Source organism: Carcharodon carcharias, chromosome 35 (genome assembly GCF_017639515.1).
Source record: "Carcharodon carcharias isolate sCarCar2 chromosome 35, sCarCar2.pri, whole genome shotgun sequence".
NCBI classification, from domain to species: Eukaryota; Metazoa; Chordata; class Chondrichthyes; order Lamniformes; family Lamnidae; genus Carcharodon; species Carcharodon carcharias.
This window is the reverse complement of record NC_054501.1, coordinates 1712526-1728092: the sequence shown is the minus strand read 5'-3', so window position 1 is coordinate 1728092 and position 15567 is coordinate 1712526. Positions and strand designations below refer to the sequence as shown.

General features: G+C 56.2%; 1 protein-coding gene across 1 annotated transcript; it reads left to right on the top strand.

The window, feature by feature from the left end:
- Nucleotides 1-1829: 1829 nt before the first annotated feature.
- Nucleotides 1830-15184, top strand: LOC121272756 (plasma membrane calcium-transporting ATPase 3-like; the record flags this gene model as incomplete). Its single annotated transcript, XM_041179537.1, has 5 exons — nt 1830-1844; nt 4637-4850; nt 10753-10964; nt 13570-13677; nt 14969-15184. Coding segments are annotated over 5 exons (765 nt in total), but the record flags the coding sequence as incomplete, so codon positions are not given.
- Between the last annotated feature and the right edge of the window lie 383 nt (nt 15185-15567).

The following is a 15567-nucleotide window of genomic DNA, read 5'->3' as shown; positions in this document are numbered from 1 at the left end:
TCTCACGGATGTATCTGTACACTGACGGGTGTCTCTCTGTCCCCTCTCTCTCTCAGGGAGATATCTGTACACTGACTGGTGTCTCTCAGTCCCCTCTCTGTCCGGGAGATATCTGTACACTGACTGGTGTCTCTCAGTCCCCTCTGTCTCTCAGGGAGATATCTGTACACTGACTGGTGTCGCTCAGTCCCCTCTCTCTCTCAGGGAGATATCTGTACACTGACTGGTTTCTCTCTGTCCCTCTCTCTCATGGAGATATCTGTACACTGATTGGCGTCTCTAAGTCCCCTCTCTCTCCGTGAGATATCTGCACATTGACTGGTGTCTCTCTGTTCCTCTCTCTCAGTGACATATCTGTTCACTGACTGTTGTCTGTCAGTCCCCTCTCTCTCAGTGAGATATCTTTACTCTGACTTGTCTCTATCAGTCCCCTCTCTCTCAGCGAAATATATGGACACTGACTGGTCTCTCTCAGTCCCCTCTCTCTCTCAGGCAGATATCTGTACACTGACTGGTGTCTCTCAGTCCCCTCTCTCTCTCAGGGAGATATCTGTACACTGACCGGTGTCTCTCAGTCCCCTCTCTCTCAGGGAGAAATCTGTACACTGACTGGTGTCTCTCAGACCCCTCTCTCTCAGGGAGATATCTGTACACTCACTGGTGCGTCTCAGACCCCTCTCTCTCAGGCTATATCTGTATACTGACTGGTTTCTCTCAGTTCCCTCTCACTCTCAGGGAGATATCTGTACACTAACTGGTGTCTCTCAGTCCCCTCTCTCTCTCAGGGAGATATCTGTACACTGACTGGTGCTTCTCAGTCCCCTCTCTCTTTCACTGAGGTATCTGTACACTGACGGGTGTCTCTCAGTCCACTCTCTCTCTCAGGGAGATATCTGTTCACTGACTGATGTCTCTCAGTCCCCTCTCTCTCTCAGGGAGATATCTGTACACTGACTGGTGCCTCTCAGTCCCCTCTCTCTCAGGGAGATATCTGTACACTGACTGGTGTCTCTCAGTTCCCTCTTTCTCTCAGGGAGATATCTGTACACTCACTGGTGTCTCTCAGTTCCCTCTTTCTCTCAGGGAGATATCTGTACACTGACTGGTGTCTCTCAGTCCCCTATCTCTCTGGGAGATATCTGTACACTGACTGGTGTCTCTCAGTCCCCTCTCTCTCTCATGGAGATATCTGTACACTGACTTGTGTCTCTCAGTCCCCTCTCTCTCAGGGATCTATCTGTACACTGACTGGTGTCTCTCAGTCCCTCTCTCTCTCAGGGAGATATCTTTACACTGACTGGTGTCTTTCAGTCCCCTCTCTCTCAGGGAGATATCTGTACACTGACTGGTGTCCCTCAGTCACCTCTCTCTCAGGGAGATATCTGTACACTGACTGGTGTCTGTCAGTCTCCTCTCTCTCAGGGAGATATCTGTACACTGACTGGTGTCTCTCAGTCCCTCTCTCTCTCAGGGAGATATCTGTACACTTACTGGTGTCTCTGAGTTCCCTCTCCCTCTCATGCAGATATCTGTACACTGACTGGTCTCTCTCAGTCCCTCTCTCTCAGGGAGATATCTGTGCACTTACTGGTGTCTCTCAGTCCCCTCTCTCTCTCAGGGATTTATCTGTAATCTGACTGGTGTCTCTGAGTCCCCTCTCTCTCTCAGGGAGATATCTGTTCACTGACTGGTGTCTCTCAGTCCCTCTCTCTCAGGGAGATATTTGTACACTTACTGTTGTCTCTCTGTTTCCTCTTCCTCGGTAGATATCTCTACACTGACTGGTGTCTCTCAGTCCCCGCTCTCCCTCATGGAGATATCTGTACACTGGCTCGTGTCTCTCAGTCCCTCTCTCTCTCAGGGAGTTATCTGTACACTGACTGGTCTCTCTCTGTCCCCTCTCTCTCAGGGCGATATCTGTACTCTGACTGGTGTCTCTCGGTCCCCCTCTCTCAGGGATATATCTGTACACTTTCTGGTGTCTCTCAGTCCCCTCTCTCTCTCAGGGAGATATCTGTACACTGACTGGTGTCTCTCAGTCCCCTCTCTCTCAGGGAGATATCTGTACACTGACTGGTATCTCTCAGTCCCCTCTCTCTCTCGGTGAGATATCTGTACACTGACTGGTGTCTCTCAGTCTCCCCTCTCTCTCAGGGAGATATCTGTACACTGACTGGTATCTCTCAGTCCCCTCTCTCTCTCGGTGAGATATCTGTACACTGACTGGTGTCTCTCAGTCCCCTCTCTGTCAGGGAGATATCTGTACACTGACTGGTGTCTCTCAGTCCCCTCTGTCTCTCAGGGAGATATCTGTACACTGACTGGTGTCGCTCATTCCCCTCTCTCTCTCAGGGAGATATCTGTACACTGACTGGTTTCTCTCTGTCCCTCTCTCTCATGGAGATATCTGTACACTGACTGGCGTCTCTAAGTCCCCTCTCTCTCCGTGAGATATCTGCACATTGACTGGTGTCTCTCTGTCCCTCTCTCTCAGGGACATATCTGTTCACTGACTGGTGTCTGTCAGTCCCCTCTCTCTCAGTGAGATATCTTTACTCTGACTTGTCTCTATCAGTCTCCTCTCTCTCAGCGAAATATATGGACACTGACAAGTCTCTCTCAGTCCCCTCTCTCTCTCATGGAGATATCTGTACACTTCCTGTTGTCTCTCAGTCCCCTCTCTCTCTCGGGAGATATCTCTACACTGACTGGTTTCTCTCAGTCCCCTCTCTCTCTCAGGGAGATATCTGTACACTGACTGGTGTCTCTCAGTCCCCTCTCTCTCAGGGAGATATCTGTACACTGACTTGTCTCTCTCAGTCCCTCTCTCTCTCAGGGAGATATCTATACACTGACTGGTGTCTCTCATTCCCCTCTCACTCTCAGGGACATATCTGTACACTGACTGGTGTCTCTCTTTCCCCTCTCTCTCTCAGGGAGATATCTGTACACTGACTGGTGTCTCTCAGTCCCCTCTCTCTCTCCGGGAGATATCTGTACACTGACTGGTGTCTCTCTGTCCTTCTCTCTCTCTCAGGGAGATATCTGTACACTGACTGGTGTCTCTCAGTCCCTCTCTCTCTCAGGGAGATATCTGTCCACTGACCGTTGTCCCTCATTCTCCTCTCTCTCTCAGCGAGATGTCTGTACACTGACTGGTGTCTCTCTGTCTCCTCTCTCTCTGAGGGAGATATCTGTACACTGACTGGTGTCTCTCAGACCCCTCTCTCTCAGGGAGATATCTGTACACTGATTGGTTTCTCTCAGTCCCCTCTCACTCTCAGGGAGATGTCTGTACACTGACTGGTGCCTCTCAGTCCTCTCTCTCTCTCAGGGAGGTATCTGTACACTGACTGGTGTCTCTCAGTCCCCTCTCTCTCTCAGGGAGATATCTGTACACTGACTGGTGTCTCTCAGTCCCCTCTCTCTCTCAGGGAGTTATCTCTACACTGACTGGTGTCTCTCAGTCCCCTCTCCCTCTCAGGGAGGTATCTGTACACTGACTGGTGTCTCTCAGTCCCCTCTCTCTCTCAGGGAGATATCTGTACACTGACTGGTGTCTCTCAGTTCCCTCTTTCTTTCAGGGAGATATCTGTACACTGACTGGTGTCTCTCAGTCCCCTCTCTCTCTCAGGGGGATATCTGTACACTGACTGGTGTCTCTCAGTCCCCTCTCTCTCATGGACATATCTGTACACTGACTGGTGTCTCTAAATCCCCTCTCTCTCAGGGCGATATCTGTACACTGACTGGTGTCTCTCTTTCCCCTCTCTCTCTCAGGGAGATATCTGTATAGTGACTGTTGTCTCTCAGTCTCCTCTCTCTCTCAGGGAGATATCTGTACACTGTTTTTGCCGCAAGATAGCAGCGTTCACTCAGGGACATTTGGCCACCATTAATTCCGATGTCAATTGCATTGAAAAGAGAATCAGTTCTCCCCAACTTCCCATGGTGCGCTCCTCTGGACAAATCAAAGAATTAGCAATTTTCGTAGGACCATCACGATTTTTGGCAGAGGAGTTAAAGGTGCTGCTCGGTTGGCAAGTCAACTCCTATTGGCTAAGTCGTTGCTATGGAAATGGCAATGGAGATATTTTGACTCCCCAAGTTCCCCTGTTATCCAAAAAGGAAAGCCACAATCCTTGAACGTCATCCTTTTCCTTTACAGAGGATACGTCCCTTTTTTGAATGTGTGTCACCTCGAGCACGTATAAATGAGCCACATTGCGAGCTCAACCGATTGTCTCAAACGGGCTGTCCGTGTAGACGTTAGCGCACTCAGGATTGCTCCATAAGTGCTGGCCAATGGCAGAATCACATCTAACGGCGGACGTTTTGCTGTAGGTTTGATAGGCGCTGCTATTTGAGTGTGGTCTGCAGCCCGAAGTTCAGGTGGGGGGTGGTGAATGATCCGATCAGCCAATCAGCGCCACGCGCCTGTTTCTGTTGTTCTATAACAATGTGCTGACCTTTTAAATTTGGTATTCTAGTGTTTGTCCGGGCGAGTGCGAGGCTGCGAGCATCGCCCTCGAGTCTCCCCGTTCAGTGATATTCCGGATCTCGACTGGCGAGTGTAATAATCGATCCCCTGTTTCTCTCCCCGCTGCCCCCACCCTCCCTCCCCCTCCCTCCCCAGGACTCCCCGCTGAAGGCCGTTCAGATGCTCTGGGTCAACCTGATCATGGACACCTTCGCCTCGCTGGCTCTGGCTACCGAGCCGCCCACTGAGGCCCTTCTCCGGCGCCGACCCTATGGGCGCCGCAAGCCGCTGATCTCCCACACCATGATGAAGAACATCCTGGGGCACAGTATCTACCAGCTCGTCATCATCTTCACCCTGCTCTTCGCCGGTACGTTTCAGCACTCCCTCCATCCGCACTCCCTCTATCCACACTCCCTCTGTCCGCACTCCCTCTGTCCGCACTCCCTCTATCCATACTCCCTCTATCCGCTCTCCCTCTGTCCACACTCTCTCCGTCCACACTCCCTCTGCACTCTCTCCGTCCACACTCCCTCTGTCCGCACTCCCTCTGTCCACACTCCCTCCACACTCCCTCTGTCCGCATTCCCTCTGTCCACACTCCCTCTGTCCGCACTCCCTCTGTCCACACTCCCTCTGTCCACAATCCCTCTGTCTGCACTCCCTCTGTCCGCACTCTCACCGTCCACACTCCCTCCACACTCCCTCTGTCCGCACTCCCTCTGTCCACACTCCCTCCACACTCCCTCTGTCGGCATTCCCTCTGTCCACACTCCCTCCACACTCCCTCTGTCCGCACTGCCTCTGTCCGCACTCTCTCCGTCCGCACTCCCTCCAAACTCTCTCTGTCCACACTCCCTCCACACTCCCTCTGTCCACACTCCCTCCACACCCCCTCTGTCCGCACTCCCTCCACACTCCCTCTGTCTGCACTCCCTCTGTCCGCACTCCCTCTGTCCGCACTCTCTCCGTCCACACTCCCTCTGTCCGCACTCCCTCTGTCCGCACTCCCTCCATCCGCACTCCCTCTGCCCGCACTCTCTCCGTCCACACTCCCTCCACACTCCCTCTGTCCGCACTCCCTCTGTCCACGCTCCCTCTGTCCGCACTCTCTCCGTCCGCACTCCCTCCATCCACACTCGCTCCGCCCACACTCCCTCCATCCTCACTCCCTCCGTCCACACTCCTTCCGCCCACACGCGCTCCGCCCACACTCCCTCCATCCTCACTCCCTCCATCCACACTCCCTTCGTCTGCACTCCCTCCATCCGCACTCTGTCCACACTCCATCCACCCTCCACCCACCCTACTTCCACCCTCCATCCACACTCCGTCCACACTCCATCCACCCTCACTCCACCTTCCATCGAAACTCAGTCCACCCTCCATCCAAATTCAGCCCACCCTCCATCCACACTCTGTCCACCCTCTGTCCACCCTCCATCCACACTCTGTCCACCCTCTGTCCACACTCCGTCCACACTCTGTCCACCCTCTGTCCACCCTCCATCCACACTCTGTCCACCCTCTGTCCACCCTCCATCCACACTCTGTCCACCCTCCATCCACACTCTGTCCACCCTCTGTCCACCCTCCATCCACACTCTGTCCACCCTCTGTCCACCCTCCATCCACACTCTGTCCACCCTCCATCCACACTCTGTCCACCCTCTGTCCACCTTCCATCCACACTCTGTCCACCCTCTGTCCACCCTCCATCCACACTCTGTCCACCCTCTGTCCACCCTCCATCCACACTCTGTCCACCCTCTGTCCACCCTCCATCCACACTCTGTCCACCCTCTGTCCACCCTCCATCCACACTCTGTCCACCCTCTGTCCGCCCTCTGTCCACCCTCCATCCACACTCTGTCCACCCTCTGTCCACCCTCCATCCACCCTCTGTCCACCCTCTGTCCACCCTCCATCCACACTCTGTCCACCCTCTGTCCACCCTCCATCCACACTCTGTCCACCCTCTGTCCACCCTCCATCCACACTCTGTCCACCCTCCATCCACACTCTGTCCACCCTCTGTCCACCCTCCATCCACACTCTGTCCACCCTCTGTCCACCCTCCATCCACACTCTGTCCACCCTCTGTCCACCCTCCATCCACACTCTGTCCACCCTCTGTCCACCCTCCATCCACACTCTGTCCACCCTCCATCCACACTCTGTCCACCCTCTGTCCACCCTCCATCCACACTCTGTCCACCCTCTGTCCACCCTCCATCCACACTCTGTCCACCCTCCATCCACACTCTGTCCACCCTCTGTCCACCTTCCATCCACACTCTGTCCACCCTCTGTCCACCCTCCATCCACACTCTGTCCACCCTCTGTCCACCCTCCATCCACACTCTGTCCACCCTCTGTCCACCCTCCATCCACACTCTGTCCACCCTCTGTCCACCCTCCATCCACACTCTGTCCACCCTCTGTCCACCCTCTGTCCACCCTCCATCCACACTCTGTCCACCCTCTGTCCACCCTCCAGCCACACTCTGTCCACCCTCTGTCCACCCTCCATCCACACTCTGTCCACCCTCTGTCCACCCTCCATCCATACTCTGTCCACCCTCTGTCCACCCTCCATCCACACTCTGTCCACCCTCCGTCCACCCTCCATCAACACTCTGTCCACCCTCCATCAACACTCTGTCCACACTCTGTCCACCCTCCATCCACACTCTGTCCACCCTCTGTCCACCCTCCATCCACACTCTGTCCACCCTCCGTCCACCCTCCATCAACACTCTGTCCACCCTCCATCAACACTCTGTCCACCCTCCATCAACACTCTGTCCACCCTCTGTCCACCCTCTGTCCACCCTCCATCCACACTCTGTCCACCCTCCATCAACACTCTGTCCACACTCTGTCCACCCTCTGTCCACCCTCCATCAACACTCTGTACACCCTCCATCAACACTCTGTCCACCCTCTGTCCACCCTCCGTCCACACTCCATCCACCCTCTGTCCACCCTCCATCAACACTCTGTCCACCCTCTGTCCACCCTCCATCAACACACTGTCCACCCTCCATCAACACTCTGTCCACCCTCTGTCCACCCTCCTTCCACACTCTGTCCACACTCTGTCCACCCTCCGTCCACACTCCATCCACCCTCCGTCCACCCTCCATCAACACTCCGTCCACACTCTGTCCACCCTCCGTCCACACTCCATCAACACACTGTCCACCCTCCATCCACACACTGTCCACCCTCCATCAACACTCTGTCCACCCTCTGTCCACCCTCTGTCCACCCTCTGTCCACACTCTGTCCACCCTCCATCAACACTCTGTCCACACTCTGTCCACCCTCTGTCCACACTCTGTCCACACTCTGTCCACACTCTGTCCACCCTCTGTCCACACTCTGTCCACCCTCCATCAACACTCTGTCCACACTCTGTCCACCCTCTGTCCACACTCTGTCCACCCTCCATCAACACTCTGTCCACACTCTGTCCACCCTCTGTCCACACTCTGTCCACACTCTGTCCACACTCTGTCCACCCTCTGTCCACACTCTGTCCACCCTCCATCAACACTCTGTCCACACTCTGTCCACCCTCTGTCCACACTCTGTCCACACTCTGTCCACCCTCCATCAACACTCTGTCCACACTCTGTCCACCCTCTGTCCACACTCTGTCCACACTCTGTCCACCCTCTGTCCACCCTCCATCCACACTCTGTCCACCCTCTGTCCACCCTCCATCCACACTCTGTCCACCCTCTGTCCACTCTCCATCCACTTTCTGTCCACACTCTGTCCACACTCAGACCACTCTCTGGCCACCCTCCATCCACCCTCCGTCCACCCTCCATCCATACTCAGTCCACCCTCCGTCCACCCTCCCTCCATCCTCCATCCACCCTCTGTCCACACTCCATCCACCCTCTGTCCACACTCCATCCACCCTCCGTCCATACTCCATCCACCCTCCGTCCACCCTCCATCCATACTCAGTCCACCCTCCGTCCACACTCCATCCACCCTCTGTTCACACTCCATCCACCCTCCATCCACCCTCCGTCCACACTCCATCCACCCTCCGTCCACACTCCATCCACCCTCCGTCCACACTCCATCCACACTCCATCCACCCTCCATCCAGACTCCATCCACCCTCCGTCCACCCTCCATCCACCTTCCATCCACACTCCATCCACCCTCTGTTCACACTCCGTCCACCCTCCATCCACACTCCATCCACCCTCCCTCCATCCTCCATCCACCCTCCGTCCACACTCCATCCACCCTCCATCCACACTCCATCCACACTCCATCCACCCTCCGTCCACCCTCCGTCCAGACTCCATCCACCCTCCGTCCACACTCCATCCACCCTCCCTCCATCCTCCATCCACCCTCCGTCCACACCCCATCCACCCTCTGTCCACACTCCATCCACCCTCCGTCCACCCTCCGTCCACCCTCCGTCCACACTCCATCCACCCTCCGTCCACCCTCCGTCCATCCTCCATCCACCCTCCGTCCACACTCCATCCACCCTCCGTCCAGACTCCATCCACCATCTGTCCACCCTCCGTCCACCCTCCGTCCACACTCCATCCACCCTCCGTCCATCCTCCATCCACCCTCCGTCCACCCTCCGTCCACCCTCCGTCCAGACTCCATCCACCCTCTGTCCACACTCCATCCACCCTCCCTCTACCCTCGATCCTCACCCAGCCCACCCAACCTCCACCTTCAATGAACCCTCTCTCCACCCTCCATTCTCCCTCCCTCTACCTTTCATCCAGCCGCGCTCAACACTCCATCCACCCTACATCCAACCTCCAACCACCCACCCTCCATGATCCATCCAGCCGTCCTAGACCCTCCATCACACTCCGTCCATACTCAATCCACCCTATCCACCCTGTAACCACCCCCTGTACACCTTCTCCCCCACGGACTGGCTAGCAACACGTCCACCCTCCAGATCGCCCTATGTCCAGCAGCCATCCAACCTCCAGCTGACACTTCCCAAAATTAGTCCCATTTTGCACCACCTGACAAACTGACAAAATGGCCTCCAGGTCAATTACCACCAGTCCATGTTGACTACAGAGTAAAGCTCTCTCTACACCGTCCCCATCAAACACTCCCAGGACAGGGACAGCACGGGGTTAGATATAGAGTAAAGCTCTCTCTACACCGTCCCCATCAAACACTCCCAGGTCAGGTACAGTGCGGGGTTAGATACAGAGTAAAGCTCCCTACAGGTGAAGCCCATTTAGCCCATTGTCAGATCCATGACCTTACTGGACCTCAGTCTCGCCACCACACTGCTCCCAGCCTGGCGACTCAAGCCCTATAATCACGGCTGGGCTTACATAGTATCAGAGCTGAGGGAGCGCCGCACTGTCGGAGGGTCAGTGCTGAGGGAGCGCCGCACTGTCGGAGGGTCAGTGCTGAGGGAGCACCGCACTGTGGGAGGGTCAGCGCTGAGGGAGCACCGCACTGTCGGAGGGTCAGTACTGAGGGAGCGCCGCACTGTCGGAGGGTCAGTACTGAGGGAGCGCCGCACTGTCGGAGGGTCAGTGCTGAGGGAGCGTCACACTGTCGGAGGGTCAGTGCTGAGGGAGCGCCGCACTGTCGGAGGGTCAGTGCTGAGGGAGTGCCGCACTGTCGGAGGGTCAGTGCTGAGGGAGCGCCGCACTGTCGGAGGGTCAGTGCTGAGGGAGAGCCGCACTGTCGGAGGGTCAGTGCTGAGAGAGTGCCGCACTGTGGGAGGGTCAGTGCTGAGGGAGCGCCGCACTGTGGGAGGGTCAGCGCTGAGGGAGTGCCGCACTGTCAGAGGGTCAGTGCTGAGGGAGTGCCGCACTGTCGGAGGGTCAGTGCTGAGGGAGTGCCGCACTGTGGGAGGGTCAGTGCTGAGGGAGCACCGCACTGTCGGAGGGTCAGCGCTGAGGGAGCGCCGCACTGTCGGAGGGTCAGTGCTGAGGGAGCGCCGCACTGTCGGAGGGTCAGTGCTGAGGGAGCGCCGCACTGTCAGAGGGTCAGTGCTGAGGGAGTGCCGCACTGTCGGAGGGTCAGCGCTGAGGGAGCGCCGCACTGTCGGAGGGTCAGTGCTGAGGGAGCGCCGCACTGTCGGAGGGTCAGTGCTGAGGGAGCGCCGCACTGTGGGAGGGTCAGTGCTGAGGGAGCGCCGCACTGTGGGAGGGTCAGTGCTGATTATTTGGACCGTGTGATAATGGGTTTCTCTTTTCCACTCTGTCCCCTTCCCTTTCTGGCCGTCCCCTCCCTAGGCGAGAATTTCTTTGGGATCGACAGTGGCCGGAATGCCCCTCTGCACTCGCCTCCCTCGGAGCACTACACCATCATCTTCAACACCTTTGTCCTGATGCAGCTCTTCAACGAGATCAACGCCCGCAAGATCCATGGCGAGCGCAATGTGTTTGAGGGCATCCACACTAATCTCATCTTCTGCTCCATCGTCATTGGCACCTTCGCCTCCCAGGCCAGTGCTGGGCTTTGTGTAACGCTAGAGGGTCGTGAAAGGAGGGAGGGAGGGAGAAAAACAGAGGGAGAGACACAGAGAGAGAGACAGAGAGAGGGAGAGAGAGAGAGAGAAAAACAGAGGGAGAAACACAGAGAGAGTGAGAGAGAGACAGAGCAATTTAGAGAGAGAGACACAGAGAGAGAGAAAGCAGAAGAAGAGAGACAGAGAGATAGTGAGAAACTGAGGGAGAGAGGGACAGAGAGAGACAGAGAGAGAGAGAGAGAGAGAGAGACAGAGAGACAGAGAGAGACAGAATCACAGAATCTCACAGTGCAGAAGAGGCCCTTCGGCCCATCGAGTCTGCACCCACACCGTGAGAAACACCTGACCTACCTACCCTAACCCCGTTGACCAGCACTTGGCCCCATTGCCTTGAATGTTATGACGATGCCAAGTGGTCATCCAGGTACTTTTTAAAGGATGTGAGGCTAACCCGTCTCCACCACCCTCCCAGGCAGCGCATTCCAGACCCTCACCACCCTCTGGGTTAAAAAGCTTTCCCTCACATCCCCCCTAAACCTCCTGCCCCTCACCTTGAGCTTATGTCCCCTCGTGACTGACCCTTCGACTGAGGGGCAACAGCTGCTCCCTACCCACCCTGTCCATGCCCCTCATAATCTTGTACACCTCGATCAGGGTCGCCCCTCAGTCTTCTCTGCTCCAACGAAAACAACCCAAGTCTATCCAACCTCTCTTCATAACTTAAATGTTTCATCCCAGGCAACAAGAGAGAGAGAGAGAGAGTGAGAGAGACACAGAGAGAGATAGAGAGAGAGAGAGAGACAGAGAGAGAGAGACACAGACAGAGACAGAGACAGAGAGAGATAGAGAGACACAGAGAGAGAGACAGAGATAGATAGAGAGACACAGAGAGAGAGAGACAGAGAGAGATAGAGAGACAGAGAGAGAAAGACAGAGAGACATAGAGAGACAGAGAGAGACAGAGAGAGACAGAGAGAGATAGAGAGACAGAGAGAGAGATAGGGAGCGAGAGAGAGACAGAGAGAGACAGAGACAGAGAGAGATAGAGAGACAGATAGAGACAGAGACAGAGAGACATAGAGAGACAGAGAGAGACAGAGACAGAGAGAGATAGAGAGACAGAGACAGAGAGAGACAGAGACAGAGAGATAGGGAGTGAGAGAGAGAGAGACAGGTCCCTGACATGTGGTTTCAAAAAGGCTGCTGTTCCCTTACTCTACGAAAGAGAAGGCTATGGGATGTGCAGTGCCAGTCTCCATATCCCACTTGGAATTCTGTGTGGAGTTCCAGAATCTTATTCCCACTTCGAATACTGTGCACAGATCCGCTCTCTGTATCCCATTTGGAATACTGTGCACAGTTCCGGTCTCTGTATCCCACTGGGAATACCGTGCACAGTTCCGGTCTCCATATCCCACTTGGAACACCGTGCGCAGTTCCGGTCTCCATATCCCACTCGGAATGCTGTGCACAGTTCCGGTCTCCTTATCACACTTGGAATACTGCGCACAGTTCCGGTCTCCCTATCCCACTTGGAACACCGTGCGCAGTTCTAGTCTCCGTATCCCATTTGGAATACGCACACAGTCCCGGTCTCCCAATTCCACTTGGAATATTGTGCACAGTCCTGCTCTCTGTATCCCACTTGGACTACTGTGCACATTTTCGGTATCCCAATCCCACTTGGAATGCCGTTCACATTCCGGTCTCTGTTTACCACTCGGAATACCGTGCACAGTTCTGGTCTCCCTCACCCACTCGGAATACTATGCACAGTTCCGGTCTCCGTATCCCACTTGGAATACTGTGCACAGTTCCGGTCCCCCTATCCCACTCGGAATACCGTGCACAGTTCCGGTCTCCGTATTATGAAAAGGATACAGAGACACTGGAGAAGGTGTGAAACAGATTGACGAGGATGATCCCAGATCGGAGAGGTTATAACTATCGGGAAAGGTCGAACCGGCCGGGGCTCTTTACTCTGGGAAAGAGGAGGCTGAGGGGGTGACCTGATCGAGCTCTTTAAAATGATGGAGGGGGTTTCGATAGGGTCGACACAGAGAAGATGTTTCCACTTGTGGGGGAGGGAGGGAGAGACCAGAACTGGGGGGGGGGTGGGGGGCATCAATATAAGACAGTCCCTAATAAATCCGATCGAGGGGGGAGGGAATTCAGGAAAAAGGTCTTTACCCAGAGAGCGGGGAGAAGGTGGAACTCGCTCCCACAGGGAGGGGGGGTGGAGGTGAATCGTGTCGATGTGTTTAAGGAGCTGGATAAACTCACGAGGGGAGAGAGGGATAGAAGGATACGGGGGATAGGGGGAGGGGAGATGGGGTGGGGGGGGTGGGAGGAGGCTGGGTGTGGGGGGCAGGAACACTGGCACGGAGCAGAGGGGCCGAATGGCCTGTTCCTGGAGCTGTAAACACTGGGTAAAGGTGTGGACAATGCAGTGACGGGTTCCCCAATTGTCCATCAGCCAAGCGAGGTGTTCCCGTGATGTTTGATTCCTTTAGTTTGGATTTCGTTGGTGTGGATGTTGACATGTTGGGGTCTCTTTTGCCCCCTCTTTTCCCATTTATAGGTTGTCATCGTTCAGTTCGGTGGGAAACCGTTCGACTGCACCCCGCTAAATATCGAGCAGTGGTTGTGGTGCCTCATGGTGGGAATTGGGGAGCTCCTCTGGGGACAGGTGAGTAAACCTCATCCCCTCAATAACCCAACACGCCAAACATTCCGAGTGAGCGCCGCACTGTCAGACGGTCGGTGCTGAGGGAGTGCCGCACTGTGGGAGGGTCAGTGCTGAGGGAGCGCCGCACTGTGGGAGGGTCAGTGCTGAGGGAGAGCCGCACTGTGGGAGGGTCAGTGCTGAGGGAGCGCCGCACTGTCGGAGGGTCAGTGCTGAGGGAGCGCCGCACTGTCGGAGGGTCAGTGCTGAGGGAGCGCCGCACTGTGGGAGGGTCAGTGCTGAGGGAGAGCCGCACTGTGGGAGGGTCAGTGCTGAGGGAGCGCCGCACTGTCGGAGGGTCAGTGCTGAGGGAGCGCCGCACTGTCGGAGGGTCAGTGCTGAGGGAGCGCCGCACTGTCGGAGGGTCAGTGCTGAGGGAGTGCCGCACTGTCGGAGGGTCAGTGCTGAGGGAGCGCCGCACTGTCGGAGGGTCAGTGCTGAGGGAGCGCCGCACTGTGGGAGGGTCAGTGGTGAGGGAGCGCCGCACTGTCGGAGGGTCAGTGCTGAGGGAGTGCCGCACTGTCGGAGGGTCAGTGCTGAGGGAGTGCCGCACTGTCGGTGGGTCAGTGCTGAGTGAGCGCCGCACTGTCGGAGGGTCAGTGCTGAGGGAGCACCGCACTGTGGGAGTGTCAGTGCTGAGGGAGCGCCGCACTGTGGGAGGGTCAGTGCTGAGGGAGCGCCGCACTGTCGGAGGGTCAGTCTTTTGGAATGAGAGGTTAAACCCGAGGCCCTCGTCTCCCCTGTCAGGTGGACGTAAAAGATCCCAGAGCCCCTGTTGGGTGAAGAGCGGTGGGAGTTTGTGGCTGTGGCGGGCAGGGGGCAGGGGTCAGGGGTCAGGGGACGGGGGGGGCAAGGCGTGGGGAGTTCTCCCCGGTTCCCCGCGGGGCCAATATTTATCCCTCAACCAACGTGACCCCAAGAGCCGACGATCTGGGCCGTGGGTCAGGTCGGCTGCTTGTGGGATCTTGCTGTGTGCAAATTGGCTGCCATCGCGCCATTCGCTGCACCTCAAAAAGAACAGCCCCTCATTGGCTGTCAGGAGCCTCAGGACGCCCTGTGGTGGCGCGGAAGGACCGGTTCTTCTCTTTCGTCCTTAGCCGACCGCTCGCTCTTCCCTCCCTCTCTTTCTTCCTCCCCCTCCACCTCCCTTTCCCACTCTTTGCCCCTCCCCCCCACCCTTGACCTTTCACTCGCCTCGACCTTTCACCCTGTCGCTGACCCTGCCTCTCCCTCTCCTCTTCCCCCACACACCCAGGTGATCGCGTCAATCCCCGGCAACCGGCTCACGTTCTTGGAGGCCAGGTTCGGGAGACAGAAGGATGACCTCTACGACGAGGAGCTGGCCGAGGACGAAGAGGAGATCGACCATGCCGAGCGTGAGTTGCGTCGCGGGCAGATCCTCTGGTTCCGCGGTCTGAACCGGATACAGACCCAGGTACGCCAAGCCAGGTATGGAACCGGGTGCGACTAATGCCGGCACCAGACACGGTGGGGTTGGGGGGGTTGGGGGCGGATAAACCTGGCCTTTGTTTTCAGTTCAAATAACTGTGACGCCTGCTTTTTCTCCCCCTTCCACAGGAAATGTCCTTGTTTCTTTTTCTTCGCTGTGGGTTGTTGGCTTTTGCTCACTTGAGGCCTGCAGTTGGGTTTTGTTTATTGAGGCCTAGAGCTGATTTGAGGCCTCGGGTTGATTTTGGCCTCTTGAGGCCTAGAGTTGATTTGGGGCCTCGGGTTGATTTTGGCTTCTTGAGGCCTAGAATTGATTTGAGGCCTAGAGTTGATTTAAGGCCTAAAGTTGATTTGAGGCCTAGAGCTGATTTTGGCTTCTTGAGGCCTAGAGTTGATTTGAGGCCA